This window comes from Nannospalax galili, unplaced genomic scaffold (genome assembly GCF_000622305.1).
Source record: "Nannospalax galili isolate Female #2095 unplaced genomic scaffold, S.galili_v1.0 scaffold465, whole genome shotgun sequence".
Lineage (NCBI taxonomy): Eukaryota > Metazoa > Chordata > Mammalia > Rodentia > Spalacidae > Nannospalax > Nannospalax galili.
The window spans coordinates 16557-27217 of NW_008352832.1; the positions used below are offsets into that span (position 1 = coordinate 16557).

Below are 10661 nucleotides of genomic sequence, written 5' to 3' on the forward strand. Positions count from 1 at the left end.
TGGCTGTTTTATTTTTTTAAATTTATTTTTATTTTATGTGTATGACTTGTGTTGTCCTCATGTGTATAAGTGCACCCGTGTCATGCAGTGCTGGAGGTGGACAGAAGAAGGCACTGCATCCCCTGGAACTGGAGTTACAGATGGTTGTAGCTGCAATGAGTGCTGGGATTCAAACCCAGATTGGCAGCAACAGCCAGTGCTTTTAACTGCTCCATCTCTCCAGCCCTTTAGGCTGCACTTTGAAGAATTAGCAAAGCTACAGAACAGGAAAGAGGAACATTAGGAAGGGCTGGCAAGCACAGACACGGGCACATGTGGGCAACTGCAAGCTGAGCAGGAGCAAAAGGCTATCTTGGGAGAGTATAGCGAGGCCTTTGCATACGGAATCACTACCATAAAAGCTGCAAGTCTGTACAGGAGTTAAAGTGAGGTAACCCACAGAATTTACTGTATGGAATTCATGATGTGTATCTCATCACATCACATGTGCTTTCAGGGAATAATTATTACTATGCATGAGACTTGCATGTCCCAATTAATTTCACAACATTCTGCTATGATTCTTCAATAGAGAACAAGCTCCCCACTTGGTGTACAGTATAATGGCAGACGCCACCTACCGATTTAGTAAGCATTTGTATTTACTCATCCAGTGCTCTTATCAAACCTCTACTATGCATATGGCTGCTCTTCCCATTTTAAATGTCTGCTGTCTTCTCCATAGTACATAGTAGCTGGTAACCAATGATTACAGAAATAAAGATTTTTAAAGAACGATGTTACTGTTGATCAGGAATTGCCCATTATCTAGTGTTATCATCCCAAATCTGGTTTCCCTGATATTGGTCTTCATGACCTATAATTATAAACTTTGCCTCTCAGTTCTATGACAGGACAATAGTTACCTAGTAGACTGTCTTTATGTCACATGGGCTTGGTATTTAGTAACTAAGCCATCTAGGATAGACATGATGAGCCGTTTGATCCAATTAGCTCCTCAGTGTCTTTTTCATAACATGAAGAAAAATGACATCCTAGAAATGTTTGTGCTCATTTGAAAAACGAAGTACAAAGTCTACATCTTGTTAGCAATCATTTTATAAAATACCTTAAAAGAACAGATAAAGTATCTGAGGTTACATAATACCCAGAATTGAAAAAGAATGAATAAAATATAAATTAATTGGACACATAACTATTTTGCCACATTAGACAAGCTAAAAATGCATTTAAAAACAATAAAATGGAAGCCGGGAGGAAACCTTTTCATGCTATTCCTATCTTTTTCTAGAACCTCTTCCTAGAAGCACTAAAATTCCAGGTTAACAGGCAGTATCTGTATTATTGTTTAAAACATACTGTAATTTACTTCCAATTTAGTCCAGATGGGACATTTTAAAACCAGATTAGATAATTCAGTGCAAACTAGAGCTTCAAGTTGAAAATCTGAGAAGAAAAGTAATGTCCAATCTGCAAGAAATGTTTCTGGAAGTGAAAAATTAAGAAGTTCAAATTATGAATTCTTTGCATGTGATCTTGGTGTGTGAAAAACTGAGTTAAGGAACACACCTTTTGAGGATGTAATTAGCGCTCTACTGAAATGTGGGCAAGGGAGAAAGGGGTGGGCTAAAGGTTGTAGTAGCAGAAGTTCAAGTTAAGCATCAAATGCCTGGATTCGATACTAAAAAATTTGGCCTTGATTTATCAGGTATCATCCAGTGGGGAAAAGCAAACAAACGAAAAAACCAAAACAAAACCACACCTCTGATATTCTGGGAATATCACTGAAGATAAATCTCTAAGTCCTTCTACACAGAACATATTTTCAGGCAAGTATTAAAATTGGTCGGGATTTACTTTAAACTTATGGATTATATTAAATACTGGATCAGGAGTAATTTTATTTCCAAATCTTGAGACAATGGGAGGAATACCTAACTTTTGGGATCATAGTGAACCAAGTCTGGAACATTTCAAAGAATTAACAGGTAAACCCTCTTTATACTGAAAAAATACTTTCAATTATTTCTTTAAACAAGCTCTTTTCCAGTGTGCTGCTGTAGGCAATGGGTGGTGTGAGTTTTCATGTGTTAAGTAGGTTCCCTCTTTCCACTCCCTGCCTTGGGACTCACTGATAATTTATTGCATGGGCTAATGACTAGAAGATGAAGAAATTTTGGTGGAGTTTAGATGCAGTTTTTTTTTTTTTTCTGAATCTCAGACCCAAATTGATTATATTATCATGTGCTTTGCTTTAAATTCTGGCTGAAAAATTCACATGACCTGAAGAGTGAAAAGAGACTATGCTATGGTCCTATTATTCCTGTTTTCACACCCCTCCCTAATCTATTGAGAATGTTATAACAAAGTTATGACAAGAAAGTGGAAACTTTAGGTTTTAGACTGTACTACTGATCATCGGCAAGTCATATGAAATCCAAAATAGAGTGCTGTTCCAATATGACACCAGAAATTACAAAACAAGTAAAAAATTATGATGGTATAACATGGAGTTCATAAAACAACACACAATCATCCAATTAAAAAAAAAGTCTAAAAACCTGTAATCGTAACTCTGCAGAGGAAGAGTACCCAGGGAAAATTAAAAATCCCCCTCTGGGAGCACAAGCAACTGTCATTTGAACAAATCTGAACCACGTAAAACCTGTGAATCCTCAAGTATTGTCTCATCCTATGAAGCCAGATTGCGAAGTTCCCTCCCCAGGTCAACTTGGCTGTGCTCATGAATCTTGTACAACACCAGTTCCATCAGCTTTATCAGATGTTCTGTCATGTTCGCTAGAGTCAGGATGAGGGACTCATTATCTGGGGTCTCTCTATGTCACACTGGACACACAGTTAAGTAGTGGTGGAAATGCGCATAAACCCACAACTAAATCTGTATTTAGAAAGCTACCTAAATGTGGGTTCAAGCATTTTACATAGGGATAGTTTTGTGCCTTTTTTATCCATTACAAACTGCTGGAGTTCTGAAGCTCTGGTATCAGTTTCACAATCTTTACCATCAGAGACTTTTACAAGCAAAAAATGCATACAAAACCATTAAGTATACTACAATCAGCTTGTGAAAATTTGCACTTTAAATATATAGTGCCTAAGTGCCAAGCATAGTAGATGGTCAATAGATGTTTTTAGATTAAAAAGGTATTTATTACCACAGTTTCAGAAGAACCAATCATTTTGCAAACATGAAAAAACTATGTTAACTTCTTTCATTTGATGGAGTAACACAGAGCAATGGATTAGAAAATCCACAGAGCAAATATGAACCCTAATTTGATTGGAAAGAGTACTAACAGTTTTGCAAGTAGCATGTCCACAGCAGCACTGGCACTTAAAGATGCATCAAAGATTTCATATTTCTATTGCCTTAGGAAGGAGGTCCCACACTGTGAGGAACTGGGGTGCAATCACTCAAAAAGAAAATGGACTCTGTTCCACTTTGGGAAGGCATGCCCATGACCCTGTCTGAAGGTATAACAACATATTTTGAAAGGAAGGTCCCCTTTCCAGCCTGAAAGTGATGCGGACACAACTGCCAGGGGATCTCATCATATTTCTGTGGTACAGCACTGTCTCATGCAAGTGTGACTCCCACATGTGCAGCAGTCATCATGGCACTCCTGGGATGACAGGGTGGAGAGTATGGAAAATTAGAGGGTATAAAACTTACACTAACAAGGGAAGCTCTTTTATATTATATAAAAATCCCTTATAAAAGGCAGTTTATTGACAAATAAATGCTTTATACATTCAGGTTTTTCCCATCTTTCAACAGTGATGGCTCCCAAAGAAATGACTCAGTAGTGAGGACCACACAGTTTTCTGTTTTCATTTTTTGCATTAGTTTGAAACACTAAAAATCAGAACCTTCAGACTAGAGTGTCGTGTAAATGGGAGAAATGGACCTGGACCTGGGGACTTGGGTGGGGCCGGGGAAGAGAGCAACATAAAGAGGTGATTTTGCTGCTGCCATGGACAGCAGAGGCAGGCATGGGGAATATTACAGCAGACCTGACCACTCTACAAAGGGCTCGTCAGGAACACAGTACAGGTATCAAAAACAGAAACAAACTGCAACTCTGCCAATGTGTAAACAAGGAAAAGCATTTCACAGATTCAAAGTTCAAGGGAAGTAAACGTCTTTAAATTATTTTGTCAGTTCGACCCTGATTTAGAAGTATGGCTAGCACAAACACGAAGCCACAGCTGTGGCCATCCCAGGGAGCCACAGTCTCCAGAGAACCTGAGCGGCCGGCCTCCCAGGTCCAGATGCCATGGCTCCTGAGCTCCCTCTCAGTCCTCTCTGTTCCATCCTCTGGAATGTCTGTCTACTGCTTTACATTTTGGTGTCTGCAGTTCTGGCTGCTATAGATTCAGACGTGGAGAGACTGGCGGAGGGAAAGCAAATTCTCGGAGGATGCTTCTGGCCACTTCCACATTATTCTGGGCAATCTCTAAGGCTCTCTTCACCTCTTCAAAGGCATAGCCCTCTCCCATGAGTTTTGCGATTTTTGCATCCACATTTTCCAGCGCTGCCTCAGGCCCATGAGGCTTTCTGTGGTGAATTTCTGGAGCAGTCCTGCGGGGTCGTGGTTTGGGGGGTCTGGCTGGTGCTTGTGAACCATCTGTAGAGATTTTTAGAGACAGATACCATTGAAACAGTGAGATAAAAATGAAAACACCAGAAGAAAATAGCGTTATCTCGTTATTTTATGTTACATAGTATTTTAATTTTCTCTACAAATAAATTTGTTTGCTATCTTATTGCGAGATAGGAAATGTAATATTCACTTTGAAAATTACAAAGTGGTATGGAATGTAGCATTCTGACTAAGTATCACATTCAATTCCTGATTCCATAGTTCATTCTTCAAGCAACAAGAAATAAAAGACAGAAAAAAGGAAAAAAAAATAGTCAAAGTTCAGTGTAGAAGAGGAAAGTTTGACTCTATATAGCCATACAGTTTATCTTTCTCAGCTACAGCACAGTCTGTGACTGTTCTCAGAGGAAGAGTCTTATAGGCGGTCCCTACTGGAGGGAATGCTCTCTCTGAGATAATGGAAATCATGACATAATATCTGCCAATGTTCTCTGTCTTAGGTATGTTCCAGCAGAACAAGTCTAGAAAATACTTTGTTGGGTTTCCTCTCACCTGGATTTTTCAAATTAATAATGCTGTACCTTCCTGGTACCACAGGAAGAAACTGAAGCAGCTGATGGTTGGACTCTAGTAGTCAACAAGCTGAACAGATGAAACATGGTGCTTTGTTCAAATACTAGATAGACTCCAATGTAGGACACTTTGCATGAGAAAATGTAAACTTAGAGAAGACATCAGGAATGCTACTGCTGAGGATCCAAAACTCAGGTCCTCATGCTTATGTGCAAGTGCTTTATCCACTGAATCCACTGAGCAGTTCCAGAGCCCTGGAGAACCCAGACCTAAATGGAAGTACGAATGCCTTGAATTCTATGGTAATTTTCTACCCAATTTTTAATTGTGATCTCAATTCTATATAAAACACTGAGAACTGTACTTCATTATTATGCAATGTGAAACAGTTGTGTATTCAAATCCAGTGGCAGTCAAATGCAGATGTGAAACAGCTGTGTATTCAAATCAAGTGGCAGTCAGAAGACATGGTGAAAATTCTTAGGAATCAGATCTTTTAGTTTTAATAAATACATGTCTCTAGCTTTCACAAGCAACACTGAAAAACATACAACCTGTCATCATTCACTCTCAGAAAAAGAGTAGGAACTGGAGAGAATGAGACAGCTGAATAGAGGTGCCCAGGAGCACTCTTCCTCCACAAAGGAAAAACAGTAATAGGTATATAGTTTCAATTTTAGGTTCATAGCATGGAAGAACAGTGGAAATCAGCAAGAGTGAGAGACTGAAAGTTGTAAGCTTCAGAGACCTTGGGCAATAGCTTTAAAATGATTTCTTTTTATTTTGTGTGTAAGAGTGCTCTGCTTGCATGTATGCAAGTGCACCACACGCATCTAATGCAGGTGGAGGCCAGAAGAGGGAGTTGGATCTCCTGGAACTGGAGTTGCAGATGGATGGTTGTTAGCTGCCATATGGGTACTGGGAACCACAGGTCCTCTGCAAGAGCAGCCAGTACTTTTAACCATTGAGCCATCTCTCCAGATCCTAGGACAATAGCTTTTTAAGAGAAACAAAACAGCCAGGCATCTGCCTCACCTCAGGCTGGCCTTGGAGCTGGGGGAGGAAGAACCCTTTGCAGGGACAGAGGTGAGCCCCAGTGCACCCAGTGCAGATGCTGGCACTCTCAGCTCTGGGAAGTTTAGCTCCTACAGGCTTGCAGTCCACTTATGTAAGTCATGTGAACATTGCGTGGTAAAAGGATCTCATCCAAGACAGATGAAGAAGCTGGGGTGAGTGGAGACTCCACCACGGGCCAGCTAGAATCAAAGAAATTGCATATAAACTGACACTAAGACACACTTCAGGAGAAAGCTTCTTACAAACAGGCCACTATAAAAAAGTGGTGGTGATAACTGATCAACCAGATACGAAATTTCAAAATAGGAACACAAGGAATTAAAAATGGTGATACGAACATAATTCTAGAAAGAGATTTCAAATAAATGGAAATAGATAAAATGCTTGGCATAATAATTTTAAAAGAATGAATACAAAAAATGCCTGAGAGCTCTAGGAGAATACAAATAAACACTGAAGTGAAATTAGGAAGACAATGCAGACATAGAGAAGAGAAAGCAAAACAGATTTTTGAAAAAGAAGTAAACAAATCTTGGAAATGAAAGACTCAGTAAGTTGAACTATGTAGTCAAATATCTTCAAAACAGACTATATTACGGGGAAGGAAGCAAGTATAATTTGAAGACATATCCCATTCAGACCAATGACAAAGAAGTGTGGCGAATTAAAGATCTTTGGGACACCAGTAAATGGAAAAAAAAAAAAAAAAGAATTACACATTTTGGAATACTCCAAGGCAAGAAGGAAAAAAATGTTGTTAAGGGCATTGAAAACCTATGAATAACATCAAAAGCTTCCCTAATCTTGAGAAACATGTGGGGTCGCATATAGACAAAGCTTATGCAATCTCAAATAAACATGAGCACAAAAAATCATCACCACAGCTTATTATAGCCAAACTTCAAAACTGTAACACACACACACACACACACACACACACACACACACACACACAAACACACACACAGTTCCATTGAAAAAAGACAGGTCAGGGGGCTGGAGAGATGGCTCAGCAGTTAAGAGCACTGGCTGCTTTTGGAGAGGAACTGGGTTCAATTCCCAGCACCCAAATGGCAGCTAACAACTACCTGTAACTCCAGTTCCAGGGAATCTGACACCCTCTTCTGACCTCTTTGGGCATTACACATCATGGGTACAGTTAACATACATGCAGGCAACACAATCATTCATACACATTAAATGAATAAAATATTTTTAAAAAGAAAAAAGTCAAGTCACATTTAAAGGCATCTCATTCCAACAGTAGTGGATTTCTGAGCAGAAACTTTATATTTCAAGAGACCATGAAGTGATATCTTCTAATTCTTGAAAGAAGATTCAGTTTGCTATGATTACTATACCCTACCAGGCTACCAAGACCTTCTACGACAGCAAACATTGAAGAAAATCATGACCACCTGAGTAGCCTTACAGAATATGTGTAAGGGAGTCCTACATCAAGAATTGAAAGAGAAATAACCACAACCATGAAAGCAAGTGAAAAAGACCCCACCAGAAGAGCAGATACACCTCAATGAAATCAAATAAACACAGTGAACCAGCAAATCATGAGAACGAACAAGTGATAAACAACAAAGATGGCTCAAAATAACAAGAATATCAACAAAATGACAGAATAAGCCCTTATCAATAATAATTGTGAACTGTAAAACCAACCAAATTTTCCAATTTAAGGATACAGACTAATCACCTAAGACTAACCCACTTCACCAATAAAGACTCATACGGAAAGAGAGTAAAAGGACAGTGACATTCCAAACAAATACAAGGCTAAAATAGGCAGGGCTAGCTGCATTTATATCTGAAAACAAATCCAAGTTTAGCAAAAATTGGAAGAAAAGACAAAGATCATCTTATAATGATAAAAAAGCAATTCAACAAGAAGATATGTATAAATCTATATGAACTAAGTAGTAGAGTACCCAATTTTATATCACAAAAGTATGTTAAAAAAGCAGCAGGATGTAAATTCAACATAAAAACTCAGTAGCTTTTCTAAATTTACACATTTAGATGAGAAAGAAAGCATGAAAGCTACAAATAAAGTATCTAGGAATGAATTTGACTAAGGATGAAAAAGAGCTCTACAATGAAAATTATACATCACCAATGAAAGAAACAAATGACAAAAATAGAAAGCTCATGTCCATGGATTTGAAGAATACCCTTGTCTTAGTTACTTTTCTGTTGTTGTGATAAACCCCATGACTAAAAGCAACTTGGGGGAGGAAATGAGTTTATTTGATCTTACAAGATACAGTTCATAATCAAAGGAAGCTAGAGCGGGAGGTCAAGCAGCAACCTGGAGGTAAGAACTGATGCAGAGACCAGGGAGGAATGCCATTTATTGGCTTGCTTCCCCTGGCATGCTCAGCTACTATTCTTATATAGCCTTGTAAGTGTGGATAAAATGGACTGTGCCTTGGAAATATAAGATGAAATAATCCTATCCTCCCCAAATTGCTTTTGGTCATGATGCCTATCACAGCATCAGAAAGCAAACTAGAAGAGAAATTGGTAACATCAAGTGGAACTTGAACATGTTGGTTTTGGGGAAGACAGCTGAAGTGTTCAAGGCTTGGACCAGAAAAGCTTTTCAGTGGTCAGTGCTTAATAAGCTGCTCAGTGGGATCTTGGAAGATAAGAATGTTGAGTGGAATGCAGAAGATGGAGGCCTGGCTTGTAAAGTTTCAGAGTAAAGCAAAGACTATCGGGATCAGTCCTATGATATTTTGTATTAATACATATTGGCTAGCTCGGGTAAAATAAAACCAGCTGTAATTAGTAAGAGAGGCGAAATCTTATGGAAAGTATTTCTTCTTGATCAGCACACAGAAGCTATGATCTGGGACAGGAGGGCAGCAAGGCTGCATCTTAAGCTGGAAGCCAAACTTGGCAATGTGCAAGTGTCTACTATGTAGTGCTGGTTTTGAAGGGATCACAGAGAGCAGCTGAGTCTTAGCACTGTGATAGGCCAGGAAAGGACACAGCTAAAGGTGCAGTCTCATTTGTAGTGAAGACCACAGGACTGAAAAGGCCATAGAAAGAATGTGAGGCTTGTCATGGTGTGAGGCCAGGAGAGACCCCTGTTGCAGTGGAGACCCCAGCATATTAGAGTTGTCAGAATCCTAAGAGGACCACCACAGACAGATGCAGGTGCAAAGTGGGGTTGGCCTGAGCCTAATGGACAAGCTAGGAATGCTGCTGTTGTCAGAGCTGAGGAGGTAAAGCTGTCCAAGCCTTTGGGAGTCCAGACATGAGTCTATCTTAGAAGTCAGACACTGAGCTACACTGTTGACTTAAGTGTGCCTGGATCCTCCCTTTTGAAATAAGAAAACACTTACCTTTTTATTTTTTCTATTTTACAAGACACCACAGTTAAGACACTTAAGAGAACCTGGGACTTTTAAATTAAACACTGTGCAACTTAAAATTGTACTATATTATATACTGTGAGATTAATATTAACATGAGATCTTCGAGACAAATAGGAAAGGGAAGGTTGTGGTTTAGTAGTGATGTGCTTTTGTGTCAAGTTGACAAGGGGTCAATTGTGATAGCTTCAGTTGTCAATCTGAAATACCTGGGAAGAGGAACTCTCAATTGAACAACTTCCTCCAATAGCTTGGCCTGTGGTCATGTCTTTGAGGCATTTCCTTATTGCTGATGATGTAGGAGGGCTCAGCCTCCTATGGGCAATGCCATCCCTGGGCTGCTGGGTCTGGACTGTATAAGAAAAGTAGCTGAGTAAGCCAAGGGAGGCAAGCAAGTAAGCAGTGTTCCTCAGTGGTGTGTGCTTCAGTCCCTGACTCTAGGTTCCTGCCCTGAGTTCCTGTCTGACTTTGCTCAAAGAAGGCTGTACACTGGAAGTATAAGATGAAATAGACCGTTTCCATTCCAAGTAGGCTTGGTTGGTGTTCCATCACAACAATAGAAAGTAACTCAGACACCAGGTTGAGATCTTTTACTGTTTTCAGTCATTCAATTTCTGTCACCATGATTCCTTCACTACTCTATTTGTTTGATTTTTTTTAAAGCAGCTCCAAATATAGCTATAATGTCTGTTATATGCAGTTGTGATTTTTTAAAATTATTTTTCCATAACAATTTTGACTTTTGCTACTGAAGTCATAACAAACCAAACTTTATTAACAAATAAAAGAATAAATGTGTGCATAGCTTACTAAAAAATACAGAACAATTTAAATCCTACTGGTCTGATACATCGTAGCTGTGGGATTCTGAGCAAATTACTAAACCTTGCTGTTTTTCTTTCTCTTTTAAATTAAGATTAATAATAAGAATCATCATATGCATTTATTTATATTTTGTATAACTATATATAAATATTTGACAGATTAACAG

At 39.0% G+C, this 10661-nt stretch overlaps 1 protein-coding gene across 4 annotated transcripts in view; it reads right to left on the reverse strand.

The window, feature by feature from the left end:
• Positions 1–412: 412 nt before the first annotated feature.
• The window catches only part of Cblb (Cbl proto-oncogene B), a 231991-nt gene continuing 221742 nt past the window's right edge, over positions 413–10661 (reverse strand). For all 4 annotated transcript variants that reach the window (XM_017802455.2, XM_017802454.2, XM_008850079.3 and 1 more), the window contains one exon: positions 413–4649. In XM_017802455.2, the coding sequence (XP_017657944.1) occupies positions 4390–4649 (260 nt within the window). In that variant the 3' untranslated portion in view covers positions 413–4389. The remainder of the gene's footprint in view (positions 4650–10661) is intronic.